Consider the following 15,213-nt stretch of genomic DNA (forward strand, 5'->3'; position numbering starts at 1 on the left):
ATAGTATCAAAAACTGAGATGCAGGCTGCATGATTTTCTACTGTCAGCATTTAGGACTGCCTAATATTTTCTTACCACAACAGTCCCTTCTAAAGACTCTGTCCCTTTCTTTCTTGCAGCCCCCTTTCAGATACTGAAAGGCTGCTCTCAGGTCTCCATGCAGCCTTCTCTTCTCAAAGCTGAACAGCTCCAGCTCTCCCAGCTGTCTTCAGAGAGGGCGGCATTCCATCCCCGGGATCACTTTTGTGGCCCTCCTCCAGATGTACTCTAACAGATCCCCATCTCCTGTACTGAGAACTCCACGTCAGGACACAGTACTCCAGGTAAGGCCTCAGCAGAGCAGAGGGACAGGATCACCTCCCTCGCCCTGCTGGCCACGCTTCTTTTGAAGAGAAGGTTCCAGGGAGACCCTGAGCATGGCCTTTCAGAATGTAAAGGATGGCTGTAAGGATGGGGACAGACTCTTTAGCAGGGTCGTGACAGGACAAGGGGAAGCAGTTGCAAACTAAAAGAGGGAACAGTTATATTCAAAATGAGAACAAAGTTCTTTCTGATAAGGATGATGGAGCACTGGCACAGGCTGCCCGGAGAGGCGGTGGATGCTCCATCCCTGATCGAAGGTCGGGTTGGATGGGGCTGTGAGCACCTGATGGAGCTGTAAGTGTCCCTGCTCACTGCAGGGGAGTTGGACTAAAGGGCCCTTATGAGCCTGTTCCAACTCAAAGAATTCTATGATTCGATGTCTCTTTTGCATCACGGCAATTGTTAGTCCGTATTCTCCTGCACTACACTTCGAATAAGATGGCCAGAGATGACCCCGCTGTGCGAGTCAGCACACCGCTGGATTTCCGAGACAGGACACTCACATCAGCGTCACGTCGAACGGGCAGCAGAGGGCTCGTCACGTCGCCACGTCTCGCTGAAAGAGACGGCACAAGCCGCCAGGAGCGAAGCGGCGCGAGCACGGCGAAAGATCGCTCGCACCCCGCCGTGAGGAAGAGAAGGCGGCGGCGGAAGGGCGCACCCCGCTCGCTCCGGCCGTGCCGCGCTTCCCGCCCGATGGGGCCCGAGGAGGCGGGCGGAGGCGGCGGGCGGGGCGCCCCTTCCCGTGACTGCGCGGCTCCTCCCTTCCCCCCGCCCACCTCCCCGCTCCTCAGTGCCGCCGAGTAACCTGGTTTCCCGGCGTCGGCCCGGCCCTCTTCCCTCTTTTTTTTTTTTTTTTTTTTTCTTCTCTCCCTCTCTTTTTTTTTTTTTTTTTTTTTTTTCTCTCCCCTCTCCCCTCCTCCCCTTTTCTTTTCCTCTCCCCTCCCTTCTCTTTCCTTCTCCTCCCCCTTCTCCCAGCAGCGTAACCGCCGCTCGGGCTTCTCTCCCTCCCTTTCCCTCCCTTTCCCTCCCCTTCGGCCGCCGCCGCCGTAGGGACCTGAAGAGAGGCGCCGCCTCCGCCGCCGCGCACGGAGCCATGTACCCGGGAGCCAGCACCGCCGGACCCGGTGAGGCTTTGGCCGCTTTCCCTCGAGCCACCCGGGGCGCTTTTTTCGCTCCGGGGTTTCGAACTCGGCTCCCGCGTGGGGGAGCTGGGGGAGGCGGCGCACGAGGCGCTGTCAGCGGCCCCTCACGGCGCTGCGCCGCGGGGCCGGAGAAGCGCGCAGGGGGGGGGAGGAGGGGAAACGCGGGCCTGGCCGCGGCCGCCGAGGCCACGCCGTGGGAAGGAGGGCTCGGGCCGCCCTCGGCACCGCGAGCCTGAGGCCCCCGAGAGGGGTCGCCTTCCTCCGCTGTCCCCTCCCTCTGCCGGGGGGCCGAGGCCGGGGGCTCTGCCCGCTTGGAGCCGCCCCGCAGCGAGGCGGGGGCCGGCGGGGCCGTCCGTGCCCGCGGCTGTGCGCTACGTGCCGCCCGCCTTCCCCGCGCCGGGCCCGGCTGTTCTGCCAGCTCGGCCTCCTGCCCCGCGGTGTCCCCGGGGTCTCCCGTTTCCTCGCTCCGATCCGCCGCGCCGTCCTGAGGGGCACGGGAGCGGGGGGTGAGCGGCGAACCGCGGCCCTCCTGCCTGGTTTCCTTGTTGAGATGGGAGTAAAAACGGTGTCCACGTGTCGGGTAGGGCTGGAAGGGGCTGCAGACCTCAAAGCTGTGTGTTCTGCCAGCGAAAGCGGCGATGAATGCGAACAACAGGATGGTCACTGACGCTCTCGGTTTAAATAACGTTTAGCGTGATTTAGATGGACGTTGTGCGAGTTGGCACAATATAGGACAGTGCTTGTTACTGTTCGGCTGTTTCTGTGTTATAGTTTGGGTGACAGGTACTTCAGAGGTTGAGGTTTTTTTTCCTAGAAAAGTTTCGGAGTGAGCAACTTCATTTTAAGTTACTGTTCTTAACAGGTTTTCCTAGAATCATCTCTAGAAGGGTACCTGGCAAGGAGTAGCGTAGCAGAAGGTGGAACCTGTGGCTACTGCTCAGGAATGCTTCCTCTGTAAGAACATTCACACGGTAGCATCCACAGTTTGGTGCTGGCTTCTTTTGGTGCTGGTTTTTTTCTTCCTCTGATCTGATTCTCCTTGAAGGAGCAGGAATCAAGAAGGACAACTGCAGTGATTGCTTTTGTCTTAGGGGAGTCTTCGTAATTCTTTGCATTTCTTCCTACAGTGCATTTACTGGACGTGCTGGGGGGAGAGGTTACTGCAGTTGTGTGTATTCAGACTGTTATTCATGGCACTGGGTTTATGTATGGTCACTGCAGCTGTGTGCATCCAGACTGATATTCAGGGCTCTGTGTTTTATGTAGAACATCACTTGCACGTTTCGGTAGTAACATCGGTGTATAAGTATTGATTTAATTATCTGCCTTGCTTTTAGTGCCTGGTTTTCTTCTTCATTCAGTGTCAAGGTATTTGTGGCACTCGTTTGTGTTGCAAAGGCTGCTTACCTCCTGTTGATAAAATCTTCAAAATTGTGTGTAAAGAGCCAAAGTATTATTGAAAATACTTGCAGTGTATGTATTGGGAGTACCTTTACATGTCCCTTTATCCTCCTACATTCTCTCTCTCTGATCCTTCTCTTCCTTTCATGCAAAATGATCTGACTTCTACAGCACTACACCTAGTGTTTAAGGACATTACCCCTTTACCAGAACAGCCCTTTCTGAGTATCAGAATATTGCTCTGAGACCATCCTTTCACTGAGTCTGAGGTTGTTATTCCTCTCCAAACATCACCTCTGTGTCTCAGACTCCTACTCTTCTGCTCCCTCCAACCAAGCTCATCCTCAGACTTGTTTGCTTCCTAGTTTATCTCTGCAGCTCAGCCTTCTGCAGAGCTGGGCAGAGTCTGTTCTGGGGTAGGAGCTGCGAGTTGTTCTCTGTATTGTGAGGATTTTTGCTTCCTTGCTGTAAAACCATCCCACAGAGAGCCTTAGCAGCACAGTGGCTTCTGCTGGTTCCAAACAGATTCCTGTTCCACATCAAGTTGTAAGCAGGGATCTTTTTGTTAGAGGGTCTTATTGCAAACCGCAGGGTAGTACAGCTGTCCCCCTGTTTCTCTTATGCCTCTTGGTGATTCCTCTCCTTGGACCATGTGTGAAAGGCAGAGGACCAGTGTGGCCTTGCCTCTCCTTTCACATACATTGCGAAAAGCAGCAGATCAGAGCATTAAAGCACTTCCTTATCATATCTGGCTCCCGCTTCTCCCATCATTTAGGATCAGTCAGCTCCAGGCATCCTAGTGCATCTGCACCTGGACTGTGGCCTAAGGAGATTGGTACAGAATTTGGGAATCCATCATGTTCTAGGCACAACTGGTGGATAGTGAAATATTCTGGTACTTTCCAAGTTGAGTTGATATGAAAAAATACCTGACAAAAGGCAGCTACTCCTGTAGCAGAGATTCTAAGTGAGACCCTTTGGGCTTTCCTGGATTGCAGTGAGCTGTGACCAGCAATCTCGGCTGGGTTGGAATGCCTCCTAGGCGCTATCAAATCCTCAAGACCTTTGGTAGAGGCCGGAGTGAAGTTATCCCACTCAAGCTAGTCTTGATTATCTCCCACCGAGGCAGATGTACTGTGAGCATTTACTCTAAACTTGAATAGAGGGAAGTGTTAAGTATAGGCTGGCTTATTTTTCCATCCACCTCCCTACTTAGATATGTTCTAACGATAGGTGTTTCATGAGGGTGGGATCCACTGGATCCACGTCTCTGTTTATCTGTGTGTGTGTACTGCAGTGTATGTTGTGCATCTGTGCACATGTGCATACACTGATATAGGGTATTCTGTTAGTGTGAATCTTGTCCTCCATGGATCTGTAATCAAGTTGCTATTGAGTTGTATATTTCACTAAATCGCGTTATCAATCTCCAGATTGGTTAACAATTAAGTGCTGTTAGAATTCAACCCTTTGATTTACCTCATAAATGTTAAATTGCTTCTAAATGTAAGTGAGGGAATTATGTTTTCATTTCTGATTATGATGAAACCAGTCTAGAACTGGGGCTATCAGCAGGAGGCTCAGCTGTATTGCACAAGCCTCTGTGCAGTCTGGGTGCTGCGGTGAAAGTCCCCTTCCATACATTAATCTGACACCTGAAATTGTCAAAATCTGGTTCGGAGGAATGCATGAGAGTTGTCATTTGCAGCCATGTAAGATTAGCAGCTGCTGTGAATGCCCAGGAGCTCCAGCATCCGTGTATCAGCACATCCTTGACACCACTTGAATGCTCCGTTCCTGTGCCTCCTATCTTAGACCTTGCTGCTGTTTGCTTCTCGATGTTGTTGATGCGTGGGAAGTACTTCACTCTTCAAGTTCCCACTGCCAAACTGGATGCCCATTCTGTGGTGTTGGCCTCCTGCCAACGTAATGGTTCAATCTGCCTCAGGGCTGGCTATTTTCATCTTAATTCTCTCTCCATTTAACAGTATAAAGCAAGTTATGTGGCTGTAGCAGCAGTTTTTCTGTTGTTCACCTGACTCATTTCAAAGAACGTCCGAGTGGCGTAGTGATGGAATGGTTTGTGTTGGAGGGAACCCTTAAAGATCAGGTAGTCCAACCTTCCTTTCCATAGACAAGGTGGACGTGTTAATAAAGACACTGTTTTTATATCAGTTTGTTTTGAAAAAGTGGTGAAAACTCACGTGAACTTTTGTAACTTACAGTGAGTGATTCTATATTTCTGAATTGCAAGATTAGCATCCTATATATTCTATTTCTTAGTCTTTGAAAGCACGTTTAATTTTGTCTGCTACTGGTGGCATTGTTAAAGCAGCAGTTGTCTGAAATACAGCGGCTTTGTAAAGGGGGTTATGGCTTTCCATGTGTCAAACACGTGAAAATTAAGGGTATTTTCTTACCTCCTGGTTGATTATTTGATGAAAAGATGACTGATGTTGACGCACATCCGACTGAAACTTTCTCCTTTCCTTAGCGAGCCAATGTATACAAAAGATTCACTGTATGGAAAGTACAAAAGTTTATTCAGCAGTGATTCTCTTACTGGATGTACAGATAGCTTTACAAAACTTGTAAGACTCATCGAAAACGGTGTTGCATACAGCCTTCCTTATCTCAAGTTTTAGAGGAGCTATTGGTCATGTTGTTAATGACCAAATTTATAATATTCATAACAGCAGGCAGTACTAACACTTGTTAAAGATGTGACCTCTCATTTCCATGACTATTAAGAAAAGTCATCCGTGAGTATCTTACTTTTGCTAAGTTCCAGGCTAGGAAAAAAAGAGCTGATGGAAAATATTATGTAGTTTTAAGGCTGTGGGTAGGGATCTGCTCCATGCATTGTCTGATGAATTGCCGTCAGTACCATGCATCTTTTCTGATGGATAAAGAGCAGCCCACCAGCACGAGAAGTGTCTCCTGTCCTGTTGGCTTGTCAAGTTCTGTGCTTTCCAAGGTACTGCAAGGACTTTTTTTTTTTTCCTTCTCTAATTTATTTTAATACCTAAAGCTGAACACAAACGTTTTCTTACTGATTCCATGCTTGCAAAGTTGGAAAAGACAGACCTGAACAACATCATCTTCCACAGCTGTAAAGGCAAGTGGCACTGATAGCAGGTAGACATCTCAAAACTATCTGGATGGGAAGATGCATGTAATGGAAGCAATGATCTTCCCTTGGAAAGAAAGGGGTATTGTCTGTGCTTAATGAATGCTGAGCGTAAAATGCTTTGATCAAGTACTGCTTATGCTAAAGCAGAATGTCTTGGCAGTTGATGTTATCAGATTAATCACAGAAGGGACCTCAAGGATCATGAATCTCCAACCTCCCTGCTACATGCAGGGCCACCAACCTCCCCATTTAATACTAGACCAGGCTGCCCAGGGCCCCATCCAACCTGTCCTTGAACACCTCCAGGGATGGAGCATCCACAGCCTCTCTGGGCAGCCTGTTGCAGCATCTCACCACTCCGCTGATTAATCAAGGATACTTGTTCCCCTTAGGAAATTGGCAAGAGGAAAACTATTCAGCTTGATCTTACATGGCCATGTAAGGGTGAAAAGAGTAAAGGGAGTGTTCCCCAGGTGACCACTGAGGCATCAGGCTGTTCAGGGGTTCTACACCATCAAGTGCAGTTGGCAGAAAAGTAGCCAAAAGGGGGTGGAGTACCATGATTGCTTAATGCTGCAGCTATGTGGGTAGTAGGTGTTTCTTCTGTGTTGTTAGGTGGAATACTTGGGGAATTTGATGTATAAATACAGCGGAATCGTAGAATCAGTAAGATTATAGAAGACCTCTAAGGCCATTCACTCCAACTATCAACCCATCCCCACAGAGCACTGAACTGCGGCCCTCGGTGCCACATCTGCCTTTCTCCTGAACACCTCCAGCGATGGCAATTCCACCACTTCCCTGGGCAAGCTGTGCCAATGCTTGTTCTCACTGTGCTTTCCACAGCGCTGCCAAATGTTGGTTGTACTTGAGTTGTGAAACTGATGCTTTTTAACCGCAGATGTGGTGAGAGTAGTTGGTTCTCTCCTGTCGTAATTTGTTTGTCTTTTTCTATTTCTGGCAGAGCTTCTCAGCTGTGTTTTGTCTCTGCTGTATGTTTTAGTCTTCTTTTCTCTCGAGAAACAAAATGCTTCATTGCTGAAAGCAGATATAAAAGCTGTCTGTGTGCTAGCCTATAATTTTATGTATGTCTGAAACTAGCCTAATCTAGTGGTGCTGCAGGAAGAAATGGTTGTGCTGGCATCGTGTGGGATGCTGCATTGTGTGCTGCTCCAAACTGAACCAAGTCTTTTTTTCTGCCTTTATCTCTTTGCCCTGTTGAGTTTTCCTTGAGAGAAGCAAAGCAGGAATGCTGGTGATAAAAGTTATGGGATGTGTTGTGACTGCAGCAGCGGTCTGTGGGGCAGAAATGGAGTCGTTGCTCTTCAGCACGTCACTCGGGGCTCAGCATTGCTTTTAAGATCTGTAGTGGTGTTTATATCACAGATTGATAGACAGGCAAGACCAGGTTGATGATTTTGTTAACCACTTCAGTGACTCTTTTCTGGCCGGACTGTGAACTGACTTTGAGGCAGCAGTAGGTGCTGTGATGTGGGCATGGGTGCCTCTTAGAGCTGCTCGTGTCACAGATCACTTCTGTAGAACTCTGCCTTAGTTTAGTAGTAGGAAGTGTGTGGACATGCCAGTTGTGATTTGTTTTAAATAAGCCTATTTTAGATGAGTTCCCAAGAGGGGAGGATTCACTGGCTTAGCTAGATCAATCTGAGAACTGTTTGAAGTTAAATTTGTCATGTAGATGAATAAGCCTTTAAAACATAATTATTACTGGGGCCTCGTTAAATACCTTCTGAAACTTGTTTAGCAAGTGTTAACTAGTATAGGACAGACGTCTATTCATGCAGAGGGTAAATTCCTATCTAAATGTTTCTGTGTTCTTGGCTTCGCTTATCCTTTGATAAAGAACTTATTACATTGTCCTTTCATACAAGTTGTGGATTGCAGTGAATGCTCCCTTTCTGCTGCTTTTAAGGAGTCTCTCTGTTGGTTGGCCTCTCTTGCCCTGTCGTAATCCTCCATCATTTCTGACATCTTCGTTTGCTCTCATGTGGAGCACAGTCTGTAGATTTGGGGGGATCAGGGGGTGGGGATCTCTTTGTGATTTTTTTTATGTTCTTTTTTATTCTAATTGCTGCTAAAATGCAAGACTTCTCAAACAACAGTGAGTTTCAACTTGAGCTCTTTGGACTCTATCCCTTTTTGAACATCAGTGTTTGAGACATAGCTTTAAAAAAAAAAATCAACAAAAAAACCCACCAACCCTCCAAACCACAGACGAAACAAGAATAGAATGGAGGACACTGAGGTTCAGGTAGGTATGACAGTGCAGAAGAATGAATGCCTCAATGAACCAAATACATTTCTTCAGGGTTTAATGAAGGAGCGCGTGGTTTCGATCTGTACAAGTCACTGCTGTGTGAATGAGGGTGTGTTGTTTGAAGAAGTGAGAGCTTCATGCAGGAAGAGGAAACTTCAAAGTGAATTCCCACTGGGGTGAGGAAACGGAACTTTATTGTTTGGATTGTGTCGTGTGATTAGAATACAGTAGTATTTTTTTCCTAATTATTCCTGATTTGCAAATGTTCATTAACCTAAAACTTGGACACGCTTGTATACGCTTTGTTTTTTTCCTGTCTTTTGCAGAATCCTTAAACAGAATGGGCAGACCACAAATGGAAATGTACAGGACTAGGTGCAATACTGAATGAAATGTTGGTAGTGACACTGCGGCTGAAAATGGATGAATACATATTTCTGTGGGACTGTGAATCTCCCTGTAGTCAGGTGTCACTACTTATAGTCTGCTCCCAAGCTTTAGCTGTCGTCACTTGGGTGGCACAGTGCCACAGCTGGGTCTTCATTTGTTTTGACTAATATGAGAACTTAAGTTGGTTACAGGAAGCAGGTGGAAGAAAAAAGCTGTAATTGGGGAAAAACATCACAGAACCATTCAACTGAAAGCCTTCACTTCTCATGTCTCAATTATTCCATTATTACAAACCAGTATTTTACTGCTCCTCTCAGCAATGCTGGAAACCACAGCCTTCTCTTGAAATTGCATTATATACTGTTGGATCTCTTGCATGGTAGAGATGCTCCTGCAGCTGCTTTCACTATCTAAAATGATAAATGAACTGTGAATTTCCTACTTTGAAACTGAGCCATGGGAGCATTAGTATTTTTTAGATTGATCTGCTGTGTGTCTGGGCAAAGATTTCGTTTTGAGGGAAAGCTTCTGAATTATACCTCAAGAGTTGAGTGTTGTAAATTAAAAATATTGTAGTCATGAAGACATTTTAATTTTTGTGTTTTCAGAGTTCAGACCAAAGCACTGTTATTTCAAGTCTGTGGAGGTGTCAGTATAGCAAAGGTACAGCACAGATGTCTGTCCTGGGCTTATTTCTTTAGTAAGCTGAGGACAAATCACTGAATCATGGAGCTGTAGGGGTTGGAAGGGACTAGAGATCACCTAGTCTGATTCCCAATCATTTGTGTTTCATTAAATTAGATACAGTACGAATGTCACTGGGCAAAGGGTGCTGAAGTAGCTGATATAGTTGCTTGGAACTGAGTACCCCTCACTGGGCTCTGATTCTGGCACAGCTTCAGTGATGCTGTGAACTGAATGCAAGTTCTCATTCACCCAGTGGTCACACCAGGTAGTTTGATAGAAACTTCAGCTTGGCCTCTGAAATAAATATGCAGCACTGATGAGGTTTCCTTAATAAAGAAGTTGTGCTTTACGAGTCTAGTGTGACTTAGAAAAAAGGAAAGGAAAGCTGACGACACTGGAGGCTGAGTTGTACCATATTGTACATAACCACGTGGTCTCAAAGTGTGGAGTATGACTGTTGACTAAGAAAGGAAGTAAGCTGCACTTCTTTCCTATCCTAACCTAAATGCAGTGTTTCAGAGAGTGCAGGTGAAGGGGGGTAAGGTGCAATGAAGGACACAGAATTTCTGTTCTATCCTCTAAAAGGTATGAAGCAGCATGAAGTAGGTGCTATTTGGATGTTTTCTTCTCTATGATAATGTAATACTCACTGCTTCATTCTTCTCCATTCCTAAAGGCTTGAGGTTGTATTGAATGGAGGCACTGTTCTTTATGAATACAGAAAATACTACTAGACTTTTTTTAATCCTTAGAAAAACCTGGAATTAGTTCAGCACTTTCCAAGGTAAGGACAACAGAACGATTCATTGTGGTGAAGTGTGATAAACATCACTCAGACCAGTCTCCATTTTCCATCTTCACCTAGTGGAGATCTGCTTGAAGGTGAAGTCATTTTGTAGTCTCCATTTGTGATAACTTTCAACTGGATTACTGACACGTAGGTATGTCGTAAGCACCCACTGCATTGTTTGGATGAGGCTCACCATTTCCAGTTCATAACTTAATTCAACATTACTGTTTGCAATTAAAAGAATTCTCTGTATCCCATAGGAAGAATTTCAGTGGTACTTTGTGCAGCTTTGCATGCAGATATCAGTCAAGCCACATTTATAGGAATAGCTGTTGGATGCTCCATGTACATCTTGAATGCTCTGTGCTGCTCCTCTGCTTGTACGTGGGGTTCTTGCAGTCTATTATGTATCCATATTGGAAACTTGGTCATGACTTTATAAAGCAAACAGGATTGTTGTTTTGTTCTTCCTTTTCATCTCTGACTGCACTCACTGTGGGTGTCTGGAAGGAATTCTGATCTCCCTGGGTTACATTGCTTCCTGCGGTAGAGAGAGATCGCATCCATGTCTTACAGCAGGGTGGGGAAGTATCCAGGATAACCAAGGCAGCTGTAGATCTGTAACTGACTACTTCTTCTAAGCAGAATACGTTTGACTTGATAATTAACACTGCTTCAGTTCTCTTGTGGTGACAATTATTACATAAAAATGATCTCTCGATTAAGTCTACTGAACATAATGAGATCACAGATTTGAAGGCAGTGCTGTTTATCCAACACTTCTGCTTCTTATCTGAATACTGAACTGCATACTGCTAAGGAATTAGAAGCAATTTGGCACAATGAAATCCATGTAGTTCCCAATAGTATCATACAGGGGTCTTAAAAATAAGATGTAAGGATAAAGCACAGCTGCCCTGCCAAAAAGGACCTGGGAGTACTGGTGTGTAGGAAACTGGACATGAGCCAGCAATGCGCCCTCACAGCCCAGAAAGCCACCTGTATCCTGGGCTGCCATCAAAAGAAGTGTGGCCAGCAGGGTGAGGGAGGTGATCCTGCCCCTCTGCTCTGCCAAGGTGAGGCCTCACCTGGAGTACTGCATCCAGATGTGGAGTCCTCAGCACAACAGATGCATGGACCTGTTGGAGTGTGTCCAGAGGAGGGGCACAGAAGCTATCCAAGGGATGGAACACTTTGGCTATGAGGACAGCTGAGAGAGCTGGAGCTGCTCAGCCTGGAGAAGACTGTGAGGTGATCTGAGAGCTGCTTTTCAGTATCTAAAGGAGAGCTAGGAGAGGGAACAGACTGTGGAATCTATTGCAAGAGGACAAGGGGAAACGATTTCAAACTAGAAGAGGGGATATTGAGATTGGACATAAGGATGAAGTTTTTTACAGTAAGGTTAGTGAAGCACTGGAGGAGGTTACCAAGAGAGGTGGTGGAAACCCCATTCCTGGAGGTACATTCAAGGTCAGGCTGGATGGGGCTCTGAGCACCTTGATGGAGCTGTAGGTGTCTCTGTGCACTGTAGGGGAGTTGGACTAGATGGCCTTTTAGGATCCCTTCCAACTCAAACGATTATGCGATGATGACAAGCAGGTACTTGTGAGAAGCACAGGAGCAGTCTGAATGTGATGGGGAGCAGGAATTCTCCATTCCCAAGTGATTGAACTCTGGATAGCATTGTAGGGCCATTCCAGGAAAATAATCATTTAACAGCCCTTGGCTAGGAAACTGGAATAGGAGATAAGGATTACCAGAAGGCTCTCCTCCCCAATCTCCCTTTTTGTTTTCTTCCCTTCTGAGGACAGCTTTAGTAATCTGTTTGCTCTTCATCCAATTGAATAATTGTTTTCATTGATACCACTAGAACAAGAAGTGGTTACAGGATTTATCCTACTGAGGATACTTAGATGGTGTTCATTTGCATAAAAGAGCAGGAATAATTGTTTTTACTCTTTCATTCCTTTCAGATGCTTATCAGGTTACTTGCCCTTCTGGGCTCTATCAAGTATTGTTTTTCAAGAGGATGTGTTATTAGCAGAAAATCTTCTGGCAATTGCACCTTACTATGGGATCTTCAATAGTTGATAGTTAAAATAATGCTGTAATACAGGCTTAAATGAAGTTCTGACTACATCATCATTTCATCATAGAGTCATCATCGTGGAATGGCCTGGGTTGAAAAGGACCACAGTGACCATCTGGTTTCAACCCCCCTGCTATGTGCAGGGTCGCCAACCACCAGACCAGGCTGCCAGAGCCACATCCAGCCTGGCCTTGAATGCCTGCAGGGATGGGGCATCCATATTTCTTCGGTTTCCCTGCAGTGCTTCTCTTGTGGTTTGTTGAATTTGGGGGGATAACTGATAAGGTTGTTTCCTTGTGTATCATCTAATGCAACAGTGCTGTAACTTGACTGATGAACTTAGTTTGTGTACTCCAAAACGTGCTTAATAAGCAGCAAAGACAGATGTATAGAAGCCTCAACCCCCTATAGTATCAAGGGGCTATTAGCTGCAGCTTGGAGTTTCTCTTATCTCTTACAAAACACTGCAGGCTCTCTTTCTATCTTTCTCCAGCCGTTCCTAACAGAAAACCAGTTCAGAAGTCAAATTTGTTTAAAAACACATACTGTAAGAAAACTTGAAGATGGCCTGAAGCTGAAGACTGCGTGCAAAGACATTCTGACATACGTACATATGGCTGAGAGAACTGGGATTGTAGAACCTTCAGGACAGCTAAGGAAATCTGCAAGTTCCTAAGGGCAAGATCTGGAGGAGGTAGATGTGGACTTAGAGAAGGTGCACAAGGGACAGGGTAAGAGACAGAAGCTGCAGCACAGGAAACTAGCTAATAATATCACAAATGTGTTTTACCATGAGAGTAATCAACCATTGGAACGAGTTGCAGGAGTTGCTTTGGAAACTCCTGTGAAGAGGAGAGTGGCCGTGTCTGGTCTCTTGCAGCTTACTCTGTGTTCTTACCATATCCAGCACCTCCTACACAGTTGCCTCTTGCAGCACACACATCCCTTCTTTTGCTGATCTTGGTTCTTAGCCTGATCTTGTTGCTGCTTCCTGCAGGCTTGGGGGCAAAACAGCTGTTCCGTAGCTGAGCTCAGGTTCATAACCCCTCCCCCCCCAATTTGGTTTTTGAATCGATAGTAGTAATATCTCCTTCTTATGGAAGGGATGGAATCAGCGAGTTAACTGGAAACAGCAAAATGTAGTTCAAAAAGCAAACTTCACAGTGGTCTTTGTACTATCTGCAAGGCTGGGATTGGCAGGCCAGGCACATTAAGTGCTGCAGGGGGACTCACTTTGATACTGTGTTTAAAATTCTGTATGCCAGCATGAAATTTGGACATCTTTCATTAAATGGGAGTCAAGCAATTAGTGTGTCTGATATACTTTTGGAAAAAAAAAAAAAAAAAAAAAGTGTTATTTATTGTACGTCTTGCAGCATTACTCTGTCTTCAGGTTAAGTTCTGTTGCCTGGTGCTTGCTTCACTTCCTGCATCTCTTGTTTGAGGTGAATAAAAATGCGCTACTGAGCACAAAAAAGTAGTGAAGCTCTTAAACATCTCCTTGTCACGTGGCAGCTTCTGGCAGTGGCAGCTGTATTGTAGATCAACACAGCAATATCTGAAAACACCCACATGGATGATCCGGAGTAACCGCCCTGATGTCTGATAATGAAACCTCAACTGAAAGCTGGGCTTCCGAATAAGGCTTCCTTCCTTCACATCAGTTTCACTTACAGGCCGTGTAGTTTGAGAGGCTTCCTATGACAGGTGTAGGCTGCGTTAGCCCAGTGCTAAAATGTTCTTTGATCTGTGAAAACATCACCAGATAATTAAATGTGTTAGGACTTGCTGTGGAAGAAAACGTATTGATATAATTACAGTAGTAGAATTATGCTTGGATGATCTCCTGTGTCGACAAGCCCTTTTGTTTGCAACCAGCTTGGTCCCTTCTTATTTAGTAACTCATTAGGCCTCCAACTGTGTGTTAGTGGCATAATTCCACACTAAAAATCTTCTGTATGTGCCTTCAGTGCTGAGCGGCACTTCAGAGAGCTGAACAACCTTAAGCTTTACAACACTATGAAGAATAAAGAACAGTGCTGAAGGCCTCCATATAGGTGATAAATTAAATGGCCCTGATAATTCAGTTCCACGATTGGTTGGGTTTTGGAAGGGGGAGAGGAGTGCAATTAGAAGTGTGGCTCGTTCATTCCTTCTACACGCCGGGAGTGCCTTGGCCCTGTGGCCCCTTGAGTCACTTCTATCTCCAGTTTGGATCTGCAGTATTTTGATGGAGTGGAAGTCTGCATGCAGCCAGCTTTGAATTTGCAGCATTGTTGTAAACTTGCAAAACTCTGCACTAAACTAATATCTCTGTGCAGTTCCACGTTTGAGCACAGCTCCTCTGCCACCTCCTTTTTCCTGCTCCTCTCTTAACAGAGTGATACTGCCTGGGGTTTATGGTTCTTCAAGAAAACTGCCGAGAGGCAGTTACTTTTCTAATACCTGGGTTTTCCCCAATTTCCACTTCTTTGGTAGAAGTCTCAGTTCTTAAGAGTGGTAACTTTGAACACTTGGTCTATTGTAAATTGAATGAATTCTGGTAGGAAGTCTGCTAGTTCTCAGTTCCAGAGAAGCCTCAAGACGTTATACTGGCACCTCATTACTGAATATCCAGTGTACCTTACTTCAAACCACACAAATAGAGCTCTGTGTTTTCTTGATGGTCTCAGTCATCAAGGCTGAAACATTTTTATTATTCGCATTGTCATGTAGCAAATGAGCAAGGAGTTTCTGATGCGTATCAGATGTTTCGGTGTACTCGTCTTTCATCTAATTCATTCTCCCCTTGACAGCACTTTAAATGTAGACTTTCAGAATACTGTCTGAAGGCACTGTGTGTGTTTTCAAAGGAGTCTCTGAAAACCAGGAATGGAGTAAAAAAAACTACAAGAGTGAATTTGGAAGACCACCAGGGGCAGCCCTTTGGGCTCTGGTGGG

At 45.7% G+C, this 15,213-nt stretch overlaps 1 protein-coding gene across 1 annotated transcript in view; it reads left to right on the forward strand.

Moving 5' to 3' along the window:
* Window positions 1-1,459: 1,459 nt before the first annotated feature.
* The window catches only part of AGO2 (argonaute RISC catalytic component 2), a gene marked incomplete at both ends in the record, with an annotated part of 39,881 nt that continues 26,127 nt past the window's right edge, over window positions 1,460-15,213 (forward strand). Inside the window, one exon of the mRNA XM_079533551.1 lies at window positions 1,460-1,490. Within this exon, the coding sequence (XP_079389677.1) occupies window positions 1,460-1,490 (31 nt within the window). The remainder of the gene's footprint in view (window positions 1,491-15,213) is intronic.

Source organism: Tetrao urogallus (assembly GCF_951394365.1).
Source record: "Tetrao urogallus genome assembly, chromosome: 3".
NCBI lineage: Eukaryota > Metazoa > Chordata > Aves > Galliformes > Phasianidae > Tetrao > Tetrao urogallus.